Source organism: Phyllostomus hastatus, unplaced genomic scaffold (assembly GCF_019186645.2).
Source record: "Phyllostomus hastatus isolate PE091 unplaced genomic scaffold, TTU_PhHast_1.1 phas_contig_1, whole genome shotgun sequence".
NCBI classification, from domain to species: Eukaryota; Metazoa; Chordata; class Mammalia; order Chiroptera; family Phyllostomidae; genus Phyllostomus; species Phyllostomus hastatus.
In genome coordinates this window covers 27,075,883-27,095,808 of record NW_025333498.1, presented here as the reverse complement: position 1 = coordinate 27,095,808, position 19,926 = coordinate 27,075,883, and the positions used below count along the sequence as shown (strand labels likewise).

At 36.1% G+C, this 19,926-nt stretch overlaps 1 protein-coding gene across 1 annotated transcript in view; it reads right to left on the bottom strand.

The window, feature by feature from the left end:
- Positions 1-302: 302 nt before the first annotated feature.
- Positions 303-19,926, bottom strand: part of KCNH7 (potassium voltage-gated channel subfamily H member 7) — a 476,729-nt gene continuing 457,105 nt past the window's right edge. Inside the window, exons 13-16 of the mRNA XM_045819059.1 lie at positions 15,579-15,842; positions 10,448-10,616; positions 2,810-3,002; positions 303-660 (exon numbers count right to left, since the gene is read on the bottom strand). Coding sequence (XP_045675015.1) covers positions 394-660; positions 2,810-3,002; positions 10,448-10,616; positions 15,579-15,842 — 893 coding nt within the window. The 3' untranslated portion in view covers positions 303-393. The remainder of the gene's footprint in view (positions 661-2,809; positions 3,003-10,447; positions 10,617-15,578; positions 15,843-19,926) is intronic.

Sequence of the window (19,926 nt, the reverse complement as noted above, 5' to 3'; positions counted from 1 at the left end):
TCATCTGAGTTGCATTATGAACAATTTTATCTCTTGGTTTCTAACTGAAGGCATTTTCATAACAAAGTACTGATTTAGTAAAAGCAGTAAGAGTCTCCATGCAAGAGAAATTGAAGTTTCCTAACATGCACATGTTTTAAAAAATAAAAATTAAAATTAAGGTGCCTTGAGATGCTGATAGTTTTAACATTTGGAACAAAAGAGTTCATGTGTCTATATACATCCTAACTGCTCAGTTTTACCCTACAAGCCTCAGTTTAGGAAAATATACAGTACTTTTGCATATAATGGTACCATTGAGCCCCTGAGTCAAGTAGAGAGGATTTAAATACAAAAAGGAAAACAGCCATTAAAAGCACTTACATTGTATGTGGAATAAATAGTACAAAATGATTATTTCCCTGGAAGACCAGGATCAGAAACATGCCTATGAAGACCCAAGGTTCCTGCAGTGCTTGGAGACGAATCTGTCAAAGAGGGATGCCTAATTGGATGCAGGTAAGTCTTCCTTTGCGGTGAGTGAAGCTCTAAAGAGAGATCACTGTCTTGTTTTAAAAGTGAAGTCAAGTTGTCTTCCGAAGCTGTGTTCAGATGCATACCATTTGAGGGCGATTCTTTGGATTTAAGTTTATCTTTTTCAAGGTCTAGAAATTCAGGACACTGATAGAAAAGAAACGATGTTTTATAATTTATTGGACAGATTTCTAAAATTACACTCATGAAATCAAAATATATTTTCTTTCCTCATAAATCTGTTTTTAATTAGTGGTATTAACCAACCTTTCCATCCCAAAGATGGGTCAAGACATTGGACGTTAGGTGTTAGGTTAGATAATCCTGAACAATCATTCCAAGATCTTTAGTGTTACTCTGAAGTCAGATCATATTTTTGTTTTCCATTACTTCACAGTGAGTTTTTCAGATGAGTTTTACTTCAAAATTCAAGACAAAACTGGGATAGAAAATGTGGATTTGTATGGAGAGAAAAGAAAAAAAAGAAGGAAGAAAAATCACTGAACTGAACTAACAAAGAAAACAGAGACAGACTGGTAGATAGCAGGTTGACACAGCTGGGCAGCATTGTTGGGGGTTGGAGGGCTGGGGAAGGATCCAGCAAAAAAGAAAAAGAACTCACGGACATGGACAACAGTGTGGTGACCAGGAGAGTGGACGTGGAAGAGGGTATGGGGGTAAGCGGTACTGGAAAAATAGAATAAAAAATGAACTGTTCAAAAAGAGAAAAAGAAAAATCACCCATCCTTACTCAGACAATGTTACTAAATCCACTGAAAACAAAAAACAAAGTACATGGTTTTGCATGTTTTCTAGGCATTTAAACTAGAGATAAATTAATTTCTACTTCCATATTTTAGAAATAATTTTATTCCTGCCCATTTCTTCCTATTATTAATGTTGTTTCTGTAGAAAATATGGGGTAGGGGGTGGGGTTCTGTGGAAAGTAACCTCACAGGATCATCTAACCATAAATTCATCCTGGTAACCTGGGCAGGTCCTGGTGGATAGTCATGCCCCAGGCATATAAATTCTTTAGTAAAAGCTATCTGTGCATCTAGGTTAACACACCTCTGAAATAAAACATGACTATCCTCAAGAGAGCACATAATCTTCACTGTCCTCTAATCCAATCCTGCCTTGCTTTGTCCTGCTCCCAGGTAATCTTCCTTACCTTTCCTCCACAATTTCAAATGCATAAATGAAGGTGTATTAACTGTTATTCTCCAGAGCATTTGAAATCTTGCTCCCTGGAATATGTCATCAGTTTGGCTCAAATGAACCCTTCTATATAGGTTTGGATAGGTTATAATTCTCTGTAGGTTTGGATGTTTCTTATGTCAATATTTCATTTCCCAGAATATTTTGCACTAAATTTCCAAACTTTAAGAAAAGTTTTGCATGATTGTTTTGTAAATCCTTATGTAAATTATCATTCCTAGGTGCATTTTGACTGTAGTGTTAAAATAATTAGGAATGATTCCCAAAGTAGAATTTCAAGGGAATTAGAGTTTTCATATTAATATAACTCCAAAGGGTCCATTTGGAGGGTTCAGAGGCAAAATGAAAGGACACCTTATTCCTCCTGTTACTATCCTGCAGGTAGAAAAAGGTTTAGAGATCTTGGTGATGGGTGGGGCACAGATAATCAAAGATTACTAATCTGGCTTCCCTTGGATCTCAGGTCTTCTGTAGCCAGCTGCTATTTGTCCTCCCCTTCCTTCCTGAGACCCTTCCCAAGAGTGCATCTAGTCACTAGAGCAAATTAAAGACTTTACTCGGAAGAGTTTTTCGGACCTAGGGTTACCCCTTAGCTTTCAAAGCTCTGCCAGATATAAACGCACGTAGACTGATTCTTGAAAAAAGCTTTTTTTTAAAAATAAAGTTGTGTTTTAAGATCATTCTAGAGCAATGGTCCATTGTTCTCAAACCTTAAATGAACATAAGAGCCCTGGCCTGGCTCAGTGGATTGAGTGCCAGCCTGCGAACCAAAGGGTCACCAGTTCAATTCTTACTCAGGGCACATGCCAGGGTTTTGGGCTGGGTCCCCAGTTGGGGGTGTGTGAGAGGTAACCACACATTGATATTTCTCTCCCTCCAACCCTCTCAAAATAAATTAATAAAATCTAAAAAAAAAAGCAAATGAGCTTAAGAATCAGAAGGGAGCTTGTGTAAAGTGCAGATCATGGGCCCATTCCCAGAAATTCGAATTGAGTAGAATGAGAATCTGCCGATTCAGATGGTCCCTAGAACACTCTTTGAGAGACACTCTTGGCTGTACACTCTCTATACTCACTTGTGAGGAAGAACTGAAACTTTGATCCGTCTTGATGGATGCTCCTGGCTGACTGGTTCTCATCAGGTGGACGGTGGGTCTCTGATACTCTGCTCCTGCAGTGACCATACTGTAGGCTGGGGGAACCACAGTGCTTTGTTTCTGCAGCAACTGCAAGATGGTCTGGACGTCAGCAGTCATTTGGGATTCAAGTCTGAGGGACAGACAAATGGGGGAAGACAGTCCCGACATAGTTAATCATTGCAAAGAATTTGAGAAATTTTCAGCACAACTATTGTCTATTGTTTTAATACGATTTTAAATCTACTTGTTTATGACTTAAATGAAGTTGTTTTAATCCACCTGTTTACAACAAAGTTGTAGAAGTGAAGTTGTTTTGCTGTAAGAATAAAGTAAGTTGTGTCGGGAAGTCATCATTTCCCCTGTTGTCATTTATAAGGACATGTGGAGAAGCACAGATGGCAAGGGGACATTTAAACTATCAATACTGAGAGTTTGTGAGAACAATCCCAGAGTTTTGGTATGGGCAAGCTGACACCTTGCTGACTTAAATAGCTCTTGAAGATTTTGAGACATTTGCTCCTGCTGTGGCCAAGGCAACCCTTTGGTCAGCAGTGGAGCTAAACAGTGCAGCAGTTTCAGAAAGAGAAGGGACATCTGTTCCTGCCTCCACGAGGCACTGCTGGTAGGCAGTGGCACAAAGCCAGACAGTGGCCCGGGAGTGATAACTTCTTGGAGCAGCCTGGAATGTCCAGCAACACTGGGGCCTTTGTTCCCCAGCAATGTGCTCCAGCAACAAGGGCCTTTATTTTTGTGCTGGTAGCTGGATGTCAGCTCTTGGTTGGCCAAGTGCCTCTTCCAAGTGCCTACGTCTATAAAAGGTATCTCATCTGAATTTGGACTTTATTCCTTTCTCTCCTTCTCTACACCCCACCCCCCTTCAGCTGGAATAAGAATGTAATTAATCTGTCATTGCTTTGGAGTATGTTATTTCTTTATTTGGCTTATTAAGAGATAGCATCCTGTATGCTATTGGCTTGTGAAATTATATTTCCCAAAGCACACCTCTATTAAATAAATTGCTGGCAAAGACAAAATCTGCCGCTGAGCATAATTTTGGCATCCAAACTAAACAACCACCAATGAGCAGAATTATGGCGCTGCTTTAAACAAGAAGAACAGGAGAGGGAGCACGGAGACGCCCCCCGGCTGATGCTAACTTTCTGTGTCTCACTGATGGTTCTGATAGAGATCATTGCTTTCCTGCTTATTTGATAAGCTCTTACCAGAAAAACAGCTGAACAGAATAAACTATTTTTTACCATGTACAATGTGTTACATTTTTACAATTATGCTTTATTGGTTTCAAAATGTAAAACACACTGAGAATCTATTTTTAATCAAAGATTGTCTATTCTTTTTAATGAGGCTCTGCTCAGTTTCTTGTAAATGTTTATAAAAAAAGAGATTTGGTTAGCACATTCCTTTCATAGTTACAAAAATTGGATAATTTCTTGTGTGTTTCAAATTTATATTACCTTTACTTTATTTTGCCTATCTCCTATTCACATCAAGAATTATGTATTATTCATTATAGACTTTCTGTAATATTAAGTACTGTTAAATGTTAAATTCCTTTCTTGTCTAAAATTCAGGGCTTTTGGTATTTAAGAAACAAACCAACATAAAAGTTCACTTGCTTTTATTATCCTTCTGGCTTGCAAAATACCAATCTGATCATTTTCACCCAAAGCTCACAAGTAACTAACTGGCTTATTAATTTAATTTTCATGTTAAATTAAATTAATGCATGTGTTAACAACATTAAAAAAGAGGGAATTTTAGACAACTCTTATTTTAACTCTTTACTGACTCATGCTTACTCTTTTGTCTCTGAATGAAAAGTGCAAAGAAAAGCTAAATCTTACAAAAAATGTTAAAATCATAAAATTAATTTTGCTCAATTATGTGTACATATGCTATATTTATGGAAGAAAACTTAGCCTTTGAATTGAAAGAGAACAAAATAAACCTGGAAACCATAAGAAAAGTTTTTTTTTTCTTTTCAACTCAGTATTAATTGATACTACAAATCTTCCTTCTGAGAAACGTTATCCTCACCGATTTTCTACATTTGGTACATACAGCTATAGAGGCTATTGTCTTCTAAACCAATAGCTATCAATCATACATGGTTCTGCCTTGTAAATGCCAAAAGCACACATTGAAAAAAGAAAAATGGAGTTGTCGACTAGCTTATTTATCTACTTGTTACCCATAGGATTGATCTAATTTTTTTATGGTGTCAACTAAATTGAGCAGAGTAGTTATTTTATTATTGTATATCATTTTTTCCTCAAGGTCCAGCTCAAGTTAAATTTGCAACCAAAAATCTTCCCTTATTCGACCTTTTCAGAATTAATTTCTCTCTCCTCTGAGACCTCAAAGAAAATTCTACATTCAGTCTTCATTTTAAATATTTCTTTACAAATTTATCCAATCACTAACAGCATTTAGTATTTAGAGAGTGGCCTACACTTGTTTATTACATTGAATTTAAAAGGATTTGGGGATGGAGTGTGCCATAAAAACTTCATCAACAAGGGGGATGCAAGCCCCAAAAGGCAGTCAAAAATTATGGTAATATTTCTGAATCCTATTAAACCTTTGTCAAACAGCAGTGATCTGTGGGAAACAATGTCTCTGTATCATGGATTCTAGGTATTTGAAGAGACTCTGAGGTAAAACCCTAATGGAAGGCAGAGTATTACTATTTGAAATATACTGCCATGAGTGAGGCTCACTTCACCTTCAAATGTACTTATCAAACAAGTTTTCTTTATCCAGACTTTCTTTAAGATCCTCACTTCATGGTGTCCATCAATCCCAATGTATTATATCATGAACTTGCCCATAGCCAACCAGTTCCCTATGTTGAAAGGCCCAGACTCCAAAATCCTATAAATATACTGCTTCTTCCCTCCCCTTCTGGGACACCACATAGGCTTTGTCAAGATGACAGTTTCCCTGCAGTGATTTCATATACTTGGTTTGGTTTCATTAACTGGTTATCTGATAGTCTGTATAGTTTAGCGCACTGATTAAATGTTGGTGCCCCCTGCCACCATTCATGTGTTCAAGCTCTAACCCCCAATGTGATGGTATTAGGAAGTGGTGCCTTTGGGAGGTGATTAGACAGTGAGGGTGAAGTCGTCATGAAGGGGCTAAGGGCCCTTATACAAGAGGCCTCAGAGAGCTTCCTTCCTTTTTCTGCCTTGTTCGGACTCAGTGTGAAGATAGTTATCTCTGAACCAGGAAACCAGCTCTCACCAGATACTGAATCTTCTAGCACCTTGATCTTAAACTTCTCAGGCTCCAGAACTGTGAGAAATAAATATTTCCTGTTTATAAGTCACCATTTTATGGTATTTTGTTATAGCAGCCTGAACTGATTGAGACATTCAACAAAAGTGAGCTCTAGTGAAGAATTTCTTTAATACGTATCGATTATATTTTCATGTCGTATAACTAGGGTCTACTGACTGCATTGGAATGGGCTCTTCTACTGAAACTAAATTATCTGCTTTACTAAGGAGGAATGACAAATAATTGTTTTAAAAGTCCAGATTGGACTTTAAAACAGGAAAGAACAACCCAGTTTTAAAACTTTTTTTTGGTCAGTGAAGGATACCAGAATATGCCAGCCCAAAATATGCCACTTTAGCATACTGATTATTTTGAGCTGTAGGCACTTGAAAAACAGCAAATGCAGGGAGAGGCTTTCTCTAAACTCCCATTATCTGCCTAAAGGCAGATTTCCCCAAATGAACTCAATTGTCATAAATTCCCAACCTGGGACTTTTATCTACCAGGGGAGATTGACCCTTGTCACAAGAGAGGAGACTAGTAGTTCCACGCCTGAGAGAACTTTGTCAGGAACTATCAGACCTCCCATCTGTTTTTCTAAGAGGTTGTTCATCTCTCTTAAAAATCCTCCCGTCTCCTCTAAGAGGCCTGTGTCTCCCTTCCCCTTGCTCTATTGAGATGGTATTTAATGCTGGATTCTAAGCCACCTCGGAAGTTACTCATTTTCCCCTGAGTATTTCCCATGTATTCATGAGGTATACATGTTAATAAATCTCTGTTTGTTTCTCCCTTGTTAATTTGGCTTTTATTATAGGGTTCTCAGCCAAAAACTCAGAAGGGTAGAGGGAAAATTATGTTTCTTTTCTCCACATCAGCATAGCTACACTGCTGTGTAAAATGGATGTTTTCATTTGCTTATTCAAAGACTCACAATGTACCAGGTGCTATGCTAGGTAGCAAGGTGAAGTGAGGACACGATGATGGATAAATATGGACTCTGATCTCAGACGCCGACGGGAGCTAACCACCTAGTTTGGAAAAGTGAAGGAAGTGCATAAAAATACCATAACACTAGGTGAGGCAAACGCTCAGTGCCATAGTGAAGGCACCCAGATACATTGCTCTGAGTGTTCTACAGGGCATGGAATCATTACTAAAAGCTTTTACATTCTCTAGGGCCTCCCTACTCAAAGCGTGGTCAAAGCTGTGAGCTTGTTAGAATGTGGAATCTCTGACGACTCCAGACCTAGTGACTTAGAATGTACATTTTAACAAGATCCCCAGGTGCTTTAAATTCACATTAAAGTGCGAGAAGCACTGTTTTAGGATGAAGTGTTAATGATTTCCCCAAATATGTATATCTGTAGGCACATTACATAAAGGTATGAGAACATTTCTTATGTGGACCTTTACCCTAAATATAGTTTAATTGGCCATTAAAGCAGAGAAGTCGCAGTGGTAGTAAGGACGATTCAGGATAGAACATTTATATTTGCTTTTTTTTGCACTGTGTATTTAATATGTGTATTTGGATGAGACAAACAGGGTAGAAATTCACAGCTTGATGCTTGAACAGAATGCTGAAGCTCAGTGGGTAGCTCCAACTCTAGAAAGTGCCTCAGGATTCTCACCCCACAAAGTTAAAGACTGAACTGCGTTTCCCTCTTCAAAGTTGTTTTTGCCTTCTAACATGGAGGAAAGAGGTTGTTGGAGATGGCAGTGCAGTAAAGTTGTGACATTTGGGACTTGGTATTTTAGATTTCAAAAGAGGCTGAGATACACAATGAAGTTTTTGTGAAAGTATCAGAAGTAAGAAATTAGTCCAAGGAAAAGAAATATGGCTAAGGACATACAGGTGGTAGGAAAGTGTCAAAACATATTGGCTGTGGAAAAGTTTTTAATAACAGCAGTAACAGTAATAGTAACAATTATGAAGCTAGTGTAATTAAATAGCAACAATTATTATCACTAATGTGCAGTTACAAATCAAGTGGGTTGTAGGGGTGTGTGCCCTGAAAATTTTATGCTTTCAGCCCTGGGATATATTGAAAACAAATGTTTTCAGTAACCTTTGACTCATGTGAATTGTGATGACTGGTACACATAACAAGGCAATGAGGGTAACCTAAAATATAACTTTAGTCCTGATGAAAGGTCCAAATTAGGAAATACAGGAATACATGTAACGCTGGAGAATAACTAGACAAACAGCAATAAAAGGAGTTCATTGTTAATCAAACTTTACCTAACTGCAAGTACAACACTTTTTATTTTGTATAACCTATAGTTTCCACATGTATCATCTTAGTCTTTACAATGGCATTGCAGATAGATCTGAGTCAAAGAAGGGAACTGAAGCTGGAGAAATTTAAGTGTCCTGGCCCAGTCATCCTGTAAGCGGTTCCGTGGTGAGTTAGGACTTCGGTCTGGGCTCACCAATCACACGTGCTGCGCAAGTGTGTGCTGATGAATTCACTGCTTTCCCTGCCGTTCTTCCATTCGTTCTCCCACTGTTCTATTTACTAAACTAACTGAACACATACTTATGTCTTGGAAGTAAATAAACAGGCAATTTCTTCTCTCAGTCACAAGAATCAAAGTTCAGGTGCAGGTCACACATATCAATTCTTGTGTGCTATATAGTGTATAGTTTTTACATGTGTCACGGATAAAATATCAAAGTGGCTTGGCACATATAGCAGAGAGAGAGAAAAAGCAAATGTATTAAGGAACTAAATATGCTTTTCTAACCAATAATAATTATCATGACAAGTTCTTATACTTTAAGAATTACTGACTCTAAGTAAATGATAATCTGTTTAAAATTTCTCAGGTATGTTTCAATTTACAAAGTTGGAATTTGACACAAGGGAATGAGATATGTACCTCAGCACCTGAAAATTTTAAATTTAATTAAATGTTATGGTAATGTCTGTGTATATGCACACACACATAATGTGTGTGCAATTATATTGTGTGAAACTGTTCAATTCTATCATTACATTTTTAAAAAAGCAATAAAAACAACAAACAGGATGGATAAACCACATAAGAAATATTAAGCAGACAGTAAGTAAATAAGTAACATATATGGTATAGGCAAAACTCAGAGGATTCATGCAATTTTCCACCTGTAAGACATGCCAGACATAGAATAGAAACATGATGTAGCAAACCAGAGCGGAGCTGATACATAGAAAGAGATAGAAAGAACAAATGACTTATGCCAGCTCTGGGCGGACACTTTCATCCTCAAATCCGACTGCCCATTGGTGATGCACAGTGTAGGCTCATTCTGGCTTTACATGTGCTTCACCTAAAAAAGGCCAATAAATGCATTGCTGTTAAGCAGGCTAATTACCTGCGAGGCACTTGGCCTCACCTTTCTGCGACAGAGCAAGTGCGAGCCATTGGCACAGGGGTATTTATTTATTTATATATTTAGTCTGTGGACCCCATAGTGCCAACCTCAGCCCTGGTCCTGGTAACCACACCATCATCAGAGAAGGATGATGTGGCAGATGTGAACACTGGGCAAATCAGGACTCAGGTAGTATGGCCATTCTGCCATACTGTGCTTCATAGAAATATGTTAATAACCACATCTGGCTCTTCTCATCTCTCATTGCATGTTTTAAATTGATTTAGTAAATCAATTTAATCTGTAATCTGAGCATTATGGTTGCGCCGTTTTCCATCTGTGACGCCTGGAGTGCCTTGCCTGGTGGTATGCAGTGCACCTGGAGGTTACCTGTGAACCAGTGTCAAGTCCCATAAGAACTACAACTACACCAGCTGTATCATACTCATTCATGCATTTTTTTCTAAGTCTCATTGACCATTTTAACAAATCCACTCAGATTTAGGCTAAAGAGTTCTACCTTTCCTAAAACCAAAATGACACCCTCATTTAAAAACAATATAGATCAAAAATAGAAAGAAAATGGAAAGGATATGGGGTTCAATTTGGTGAGATTTTGAACTCAGTCACATTTTTAACAAGTTGACTGAATAAATGTTTTAAATAATTTTGTTGCTATTTTTAAAAAAATGCCATAACACATAAAAGTTACCAAAAATAGCCAAAGAGCATAAAAGAACAATCAAAAGAAGAAGGGTCTTTGCCAACTTGTAGTCTTATTTTAAATTAGTAAGCATAGGAGGAAAATATGAGACTGTAGTAGCATGAGGAGTTTGCTCTTTACAAGGGGTAAAGCTAGACCCAGCTAAGGGCTTGGTTTTTGTCCTCTTTGCCCTGCCTGTTGCTTATACCTGTTCAGCTGTTCTTGAAGTAAATCCAATCTCTGCTCCACTTCTCCATACGTGAGGTCACTTTCGGTTTCAGAGATCCCCCAGGCTGTTTGCTGAGGTGCTGAGGGACTAGTCTCGTCAGCCCGTGACCGGGCATTTTCTTTTTCCCAGCTTCTTGTGTCAGAGATATCTGTGAGAAATAAAAGATGGATGTCACCTTATTTGGGTGCCAGTTTGCATCAGTAACACAGAGACACCCACAATACCAGCAGGGAAGGACCTTGAAGTATAACCCAAAGACAGAGACCTGGTGTGACTCAGGGAGATATCCAGGGCTACAACTAACCACTCACTCTGACCTTGCTCTCCACGTCTCTCCTCATTTCCACATGTATGAAAACATAGCAGGTTTTGAATCTAAAATATAATTTTGTCCTCTTTCTGTTTGTGCTATGAGAAAACATGGATAACCAACCCTAAACTCTGATTAAACAGCAATAATTTTGCAGTTTCATGTTGGGGAAGAAACAGCCCCATTTGCACTACTTTGAACCTGGGTTTAAGATTTTAAGGATCTTTCCCACAGGATAATTTGCATCCTCCATGATTCAGAGTGGGCCCAAGAAGAGAGCCATGGGGACGTGCTGATCTTCAGGGGAATTCTTTGAGGCCAACCCAACTCAAGAGAGAGCCAAGAAACCACATGCCCTTAAAGATGGGAAGAGTCTTTAAAGTTCCTCTAGTCCCAAGACACTGCTTTAGGTTTTTGTTTTCTTGTAGCTCCTTCTGCACTCTCCCTCACTTTAACTTCCAATATTTCTTCTGTGGCTCTTTTATTTTGAATATTTTTCTGTTACTGTACTTGAAAACATGTTGCTTATCTATTCAAGTCCTCTCTTCAAATGTTCTGTGTGTCTGTTATGTGCCAGACAGTCTGCTAAATGAGGAGGTGTTACAGATGAAGAAGACATAGGCCCTGAACTTGAGAAATTCAGTCTAGACAGGTTTTGATAATTTTTCATACAGAAATTTGTTTTCTGAGCTTCTGTTAATTTACTGCAACCTGTATTTACAAGTTATCAGTATCTGAAAGCAAACATATCTTTATTTTTCTCATTTTTCTCATATACTTTTGGTGGCTTTTGTTACGATTCTTACATTTTACATATCTAGACAACATGATTAACATGATTAAATCATTTAACATGATTAAAAAGTTGGACAATAAAACTCATGGAAAAATACTAGTGGAATTGGGAGTTTATTTTGTGAATAAAAAGGAGTAACACTTGTTCCTGGCCTGGAGAACTGGGTGGGGAGAAAAATGATCCAAACGTGGTTTTCACCATCAGATTGAAATAGATTTGAATTAGAGGTAGTGATTTTGATTCGATATACTTTTTTTTTGGACAAGTAACTATGACTAAACATTGACAAAGGCTATGTCAAGTTAAGGAATTTATATCCTTGGCTATTTAAAAAAATAGAAAGTAACTTTTGGTGAGATTAGCTATAATTCTGGAAATATGAACAGGATTGCAGGACTTCTCACAATCCCTTCCTTTCCTATAATTTCTTCAAAGTCCAGTCACATAGCTCAAAAGCATACCCTTTCTCCAGGTAGCAGACAAAATTTTTATATTCTTTTTCTCATGGATTTTCTTTCATTATCCTTTTATCACTGAATACACAGAAATTTCTCTAGTGAGTTGCCAACAATTTCCTATAATTTCTGCTTCAATTGGATGAAGCTGTAACAAAGGAATTGGCATACTCAAAGATAGCATTGGAAAAATATCAGGTCAGGGTTGCTTGTTCTGTTGAAATGGGTAGCAAACCTCGGAGATCTTGCTATGAATTCCAGATTGTTTCTTCATGATTGTAGCTCCCCGAGACCAAGTGATCTTGGGTTTTTGTTGTTGTTGTCATTGTTGTTAGTTTGTTTATTTTTAACAGTGACAGTATATAATTTCCTTTTATGTTTTACCAAACTCAACAAAATGAAAAAGAATAAAAATATATTTTTGCTAGAATTTTAACTAGTATATTGGCAGATTTTCAGTGACAAGTATGACTTATTTATTTACAGAAATGTGACTCTATTTAAAATGAAGAACAAAGATATAATGCCTTGGCACACTAGGTTTTGAATGTGGAACAGCAATACTAAACAAACATTCAGAACACACATATTGCCCTGACCAGTGTAGCTCAATTGTTTGGGCATCATCCTGAAAGGTGAAAGATGACAGGATCGATTCTGTCAGGACACATGCCTGGATTGCAGGTTCATTCCCCAGTGGGGGTGTGTGCCACAGGCAAACCAATCAATGTTTCTCTCTCACATCAATGTTTCTCTATCCCTCTTTAGCCATCCCTTCCCCATTTCTAAAAATAAATAAATAAAATCTTAAAAATAAAGAACACACATTCATGATTTGGTCAATGTTTGTCCAGTTGTTTGCTAGCTGGTTAATGTAGGAATTTTTTAAAAAGATAATAAGAACTGATGGATAAAGTGACATACTATGCTCAGAAGTTTTGTGCCAAGAAAGCATACAGAATTCCTTCCTGTACTTAACACCTCTCTTTCTCAAATCATATATAATAAATTGATATTTAAAGAACAATAGTGAACCACATGCAATAAATTATGTTGGTTTATATTTTTCTTCAGTGCTCAAGAAAAAACCTGATAATGTTCCCTTAGAAGACATGAGTAAAATGTAAACTTAGATAGAGACTTCCTTGATTATCATTTATTCTTTTATTAAAATCTGGATATGTGTGATTAGCTTGTTTTAACAGCAATATTAAAAAAAGGCATTCAAAGGGGAAATCCTGGCTAGGGCCTTAATCAAAATGAACATCCTTGTAGACACTTTCTAAATATAGCTTAGAAAGAATCTGCTCTCAGTTGCCTTGGAAAATGTTGCTATAGTTGCAGGACACATTCCCAGAAATGGATGAACTGCAAGTAAACTCTACTCTTCTCTGGGCACCCAATTTTCCTAGAGTCAACTTTGCCTTCAATCTAAGTAGGATCAGAATTTGTTTCTTTTTAGTTTTGCCTGAAGATGCTCTGTTATTGGATTCAGCATGACAAATGCCAGGAATGTGAGTAAAGGAAAATTCCTATTAATGATACAATTTGTAGGGATTTAGTAATTCAAACTGCAGCAGTTACAGCTGCACCATAAATGTTATTCAAATTCTCAAACATTCCATAGTACTTCACCTTAAATAATCAAGGAATGAAATTTGCAGAAAATGAAGTTTTAATAATTCTTCATTTGTTAATTATACCGATTAACCAAATTAACTGTCTGTCACACTGATGTTATATGACATCAATTATGTTTATTCAATTGACATGCATATTTAACTATGTATTTTCAAAGTAATTATTTATTTGAACAGGAATTGCATTATAAATTCATTATAAATTTTTAAACATTAAACATTTGTAGATATAAATTTCTAAAAATTAAAAATTTATAGATATTAAGATTATTTGTTATAATACTATTTTATTGTGCATATAGAATAACTAATTAAAAATAAGTAGCAAAGGAAAAAATAGGATAAAGGACATGAGAATTCACTGTCAGCAAAAGGCATTATAAAGTCAAATGAAATCCCAAAATTATATCTTCAATAACTTGTCACTTTAGGCTCAAAATCAAGTAGAAAACAACAAAAAGAACTTAAAAAAGTCAGGCCCACATAATGCTGACTTTTGGTGATTGTAGAGATGGTTCAGCAAGCTCTTCAGAACTTTTGACTTCCATGACACAACCTTTCTCTATTTTTAGCACTTCCCAGAATTCATTTTCATAAATAACTAAGATAGGACATTTGGTAATCACATCTAATATTCTATTCTTCCATTATGATAAATGAGGTACTATTTCCATTCACTTCATCAAGATTTTAGATTGTCCAGAGAACATTTGCTTATATTCTTAGCTTACTTCAATGTGGGATCATGGCAAAAGTGGTGTGATAAGATAGGGAAAGTAACTGTGGAGAAATGTAAAGCCTAAACATCCTAGATTCAATAAAACTTTTGTGGTCAGATATAGTCACTTCACATAAGGGTGACAATGATAGGTAATATTTATTTACTCTGTCCCAAAATTTACTGAATTTTGCTATCCTGCAGTCTGGGAATTATTTTTATTTCACTTTTGTTATATTCCTTTGACTTTTTGCTATGCCTCCATTTTTATACATCCAGGGATATATCCAACAATTAAAGGGTTAGAAAAATAAAATCTCTGAGGAAATACTAAACCAAACTGGGGATTTTATTTCAAAACATAATTTATGCATGTTATTTTGTTTAACAATTGATTACTTAGTTAGAAAATATTACTCCTATATTAAAGATGTGCAAACTGAATCTTAGTGGGGGGATCTGTCAGTCACTTATCCCAAGTCATAAAGGGAGCAGATAACAGAGTTGTCACAGGAACCCAAGTAGTCTGAGACAAATCAGTTCTTGCACCCATATCAGTTTTTGCACCTACTTAATAGATTAATCTAATAAGATCTATAGATCTAGCTTCTATTATACCAAGTTAATTAGACTTCCAAGGGGTAGTTCTCAAGTTTTCCTGAAATTTTTATCCTTTAGCATCAAATTTATATTCATTATTACCCATCTGTGCATATTTCCTATAGCAAAACCCATATATTTGGGTCTTCCTCTCAGTGGCGATGTTAAATAAATGTGTTAAAATGATTTGGATCAATAGTATACTTTATTTAGGGGCATTTTCCCTCATTTTTTCATAATACCCAGGAAACATTTTTTTTTGGCATTTGTTGTAGTGTTATTGTGTTAGCCTTTTATGGTACAAAACAGCAGGTTTCTACAGGTCATTATGTTAAATTCTGACTGGCTGTAAAAACAAAATGAAACAAACAAAAAAGCCTCTTATGCTATTATTGATTGGGAATAATTACCACTATTTCAGAATGGTGCAAACACTTTGTAGATGATCTTGGACTTGAACTCTGCCAATATTTTATGAAATTGCAAAAAATTAGATTAACATATGTTGGTATGTTTATTTATTTGTGAAAAGTCAGCATTTTATGATAAGCACCAAAGAGAGACATCCTGATTCCTAAGAAACTTGATTACCTTTGTAAGAGTGACTTCTTTTATCTATGCGAATTCTTCCTGAGGTGGGCACCATTCCTTCAAAATTGAGTCCAGGCGCCTTCCCTGTTCCTGGAGGGGAATCTGCTATTCCTGAGAAGAGAGGCTTCTGTTCATCGTCAGCGGAGGAGATGAAAGAGGAAGATCCGCTCTTTTTCTCTTCGATGTGTTTCTTGGAACTCTGATAATTTCTTATGGTATCTAAAGAGTCTTCGGGATCATGCATACTGTTTCCTTTGCCAAAATCTATCAAAAGAAAGTTATTTTATAGAAGGTAATTAAATGTGGGACTCTATACATATTACACTCCTTATACACAAACTACCTTTTTAATAGTGAGGTTCTTTGAATAACTTAAACAGAATTTTTTATAAAACTACCAGAAAAATTGTCTTTCTCTTTTCTCCCGTTGAAAAGGTAGTTACTTAAAGATGATTTCCCCCTTAATTCAATGTATATGAGATTATTTTAATGAAATACATGATTTGTATTAAAATTAAAAGATTATCTGGTACAGTAATACCATCTATATTTCAGGAAAAGAACTGTAGAAAAACTTACAACCTCATGCCTGTTCAGCCGTCATTTGTAGTCTTAAAATCTGGTGCAGTACCTTTTTAAGAAAATGAAAAAACGAGGGGAAATCTGTCCCAAATCTGAAATATCACCATGATGCATCTTGTTGTTTGTTTTAAATGTTCACACCCTGGCATCTGGGGCAGCAGCCCTTCACACATTGCAAAGGTCAAAACTAGAAGCCTTCTGTGCTGCAGGCTGACAGGCTGAATTTTAACTGTAATTCAATGCAGTAATGAATGGCCTTGACATTCCAGGCAGTTTGCTTCTGTAGCATATTGCAAAGAATATAAAGCTAAATACAGTAATTAAGGTAGGTTTACCTAATTACATTAAAGCCAGTAGTGCATTAGGCTGTTTTAGGCAGAAATGTCAGGATAATTTCAGCCCTGAAGGTTGTGTTAGAACATATTTCAGCAAGAAATACTCAAAGAGACAAATTCCAGAAATTGTTTCCATTAGTCTCCTGGGGAGACAGCATAATTCTCCATCTGGTTGCTGCTAATAACTGACCAACACACTCCAGTAGGTATATCATTTTCTAGAGAAACAGTTGAGGCAGTGTCCCCACCTACTCTTTGCCTGCTTGTGCTGACTTTATTTATAGAAGGCCAAATGAACGGATTTAAGGCCACTCCCGAGAAATGTCCAACTTTTTAAAAATTCCCATATGGCATAGAAATGAAACAGAGATTTTTTTCTTTATTTAAAAAATCATAATTTAAAATATGAGAAGCCACAAAGCAACCGAAGGTAAAAATGGATAGAGTTTAAAAATCATCCTCATTGTTAACAATAAAATTGTTATTAAGGAGTTAATGTTCTGTCAATTAAAGTTAAATGTAGCAAAAGCTGATTGCTCAATTTATTTTCCTTAAGAGTTCACACTTGCTCAGTGATCCCTTCGTGGCTGGGACCACAGTCCTTTCCAATTTCCAGCACTGTAGACATCATTGATTACTCAGCATCAATTATGTTTCTCGACTCAACCACTAACCTAATTGGTTGTAAATATTTACATCGGTTCTTCCTACACAAACTCTTTTTCTCCAGTGTCATTGACACAGGCCTCCTTAAGCCTCTAAACTTCCTTCTTGTCATTTCTTCCTCTGTTTTCTTTTTTAATTTCTCCCCTCCTGAAAATCTGATTAATATTCCTCACTTTCTGAACATATCATTTAATTCCTCAAACAATAGTTTCCAATTTTATGCTAGTAAATGTTTTTTTTTAAAAGAAAAGCTTCACTTTTCTAACTAATCCTCCCTCACACCTGCTTAGTGAATTGCAGCTGTTTTGCTGCTGCTGCTGCTGCTGCTGCAAGTGAACCGCTGTGCAGTGCGGCTGCAAGTGGGGTTGGAATCTGCTTTTATTTCACTTTCACCGCATCTTTTCTAGCAGAATCAAGTACAAACTGAATTAACCATCAATTCATTTGGTTCTAATCTATGTGTGGAAATGCTAACATGAATATTTATAGCAGAAATTATTAAACCATTTTGTCTCTTTGGTGTGACAGGTCTAGGAAGTTTTCTGTGGGTTTTTAAATCCTCACACATTGCCAGTAAAATGTTCTGTCCCACCTAATACACGAACCTCCATCTTTGTTTACTAATTTATGGTCTAATTTTGGATACTTAGGAACAAATCCATCAGTTGACACGTACTGTTAAATTGAATTATAATTTGCTGATTTCAACTCAGTACAAATATTTGGAAAATGTGGTGAATGAGAGATTATTATTTAATTCTATAGGAAAATGGAGGAAATTACTTTTTATACTTAGTATCTAAAATCTTTAGCAAAATTTCCATGTAAAAGCAGGGTCATGAAAGAAGGAAACCTTTGATATCCTTGAATTGTTTCAATGTGTAAGCAGAATTTTTCCACCTTTATCTCCGCATTCATTGGGCCTGACTGCCAGCCAGCTGCTGGTGGGACCCTGGCTGTAAGAACACTTTCTCTGACTGCAACATTTTTCTCTTCTCTACTAAATAAATCCTGGCTTCATGGTCCATCATTTACAATGAAAGTTGAAATGACAATCTATTTGTGGATTAAAAATAGAAACTACTCAAGCTTAGCCTGGAGGTTGGCTGATGGAATACATGAAATTGGACTGAAATGCATTAAAATTAGCTTCCAGGTACTTTTGGATTTTGATGGCCTGTTTCGTTTCTGCCTTTTCCTAAAGTGGATTACTTGATGGATATTAAATCATATTAGGTACTATTTTTTTCTTAATGCTTTTTTTATTCTATGTAGAAATATTATTCTGAGGTCAATAATGTGAAAGAGTTTAATATTTTCCCCTTCGATAGAAGTGAGATTGTATAATCACTTGTTACCATCATTTTACAAAGAGAAATTTTTGCCTTGAATTTGCTTTCGATTTAGAGGACTGAAAACCATATTTTTAAAAATTCTTTTTTTCTGCAGGCTAAGAGTTCATCTTCTTCCTCTTTCTCATAGGACACAGTTCTAAAGCATTTGTGACTGGTTTTGTGGGTGTCTCTCTGGGTTCAGAATGAATTGAAGAACACAGAATAAGAGGGCCTCGATGGAGTGACTGAGCCACCTAATACAAGAATAACAATGTAAAATTCTTCCACTTCAGACAATTTGAGAAGAAACACTTGTGCTCCATCTTCTATGGAATTTTTCTCTCAGATTAATTGCCATTTTTATTTGTCAGACCCCACAGGTAGACTCATCTTTTGGTCAAAGGGAGACTTTTAATGTGTCTCTCAGTACTGAATTTTAGATTTCCTACTGGTAATAATTTTGAAATAAGCTGAGCGTTTCTTCAGTCAGATGCATTTTGAAAATTCATTTTATTAGAAAACTGAAGTCTAAAACATATTTCATTTGATTTCAAGTACCTTAGTTCCTCTCTAGTTTCAAAGAATGTTGAAAGAAGACTAGTGTCATTTTTCTACACAAATACAAGATAAAAAGTTCAAAACTACCTTAAAAATTAAAATAAAGATACATTTGAATACTGCTGAAATGGATAAGAAAAATTAATTACTATGTGTTATTGGAGAAAACATTCCAAAGTAATGTCAAAGTGTAATACCAATATATTTAAAGGCTTAATTTAATAAAGTTATAATTATGCCTAACCTCTAAATATAAGTTTAACCATGTATATATTTACTCCTTACTTCAATAACTTTCATAGGAGTTATTTTGAGAAACACTTTTAAAACTTATTGACTTTTGGATGACCTTGTGAAATCACTAAAACAGCATTACAAAGAGATAAAATTTATTCTTATCCTTTGAAATACAAAGTGTCATAGGTTCAAGACATTTCTACTCTCATTTAATGGATCATTACATTTTTTCAGTGGAAATATATAGAAGTGCCCATTTTAATAAAAATTATATGGGTAGGAAATGAGAAAACGACAGTCTTCCCTCCCTAGTCTTATGATATATAATATGTCTCAGAATCAGTTCCTGTTCTCAAAGGAATGTGTGGCGCCACTGACTCCAGTGGAAAGAGGATGATGAATATTGTATTCACTTTAATTTCCACCCCTTTGCTTGACAAAGGAGCATCTTTAACAGTGTTTTACTTTCCCCCTGTTTTTTAGACCTGTTATACAGTGCAGTGCTCACTGGCTAATTCTCTTGATGAAGGGTTATTGACTCCTTAAATCAGTCGTTAGTAACTACTTTAATACTGAATTTTCCATCCCTGGAAAGAGTTGAGCAGAATATTCTAAATATTTGGCCACAAAAATGTT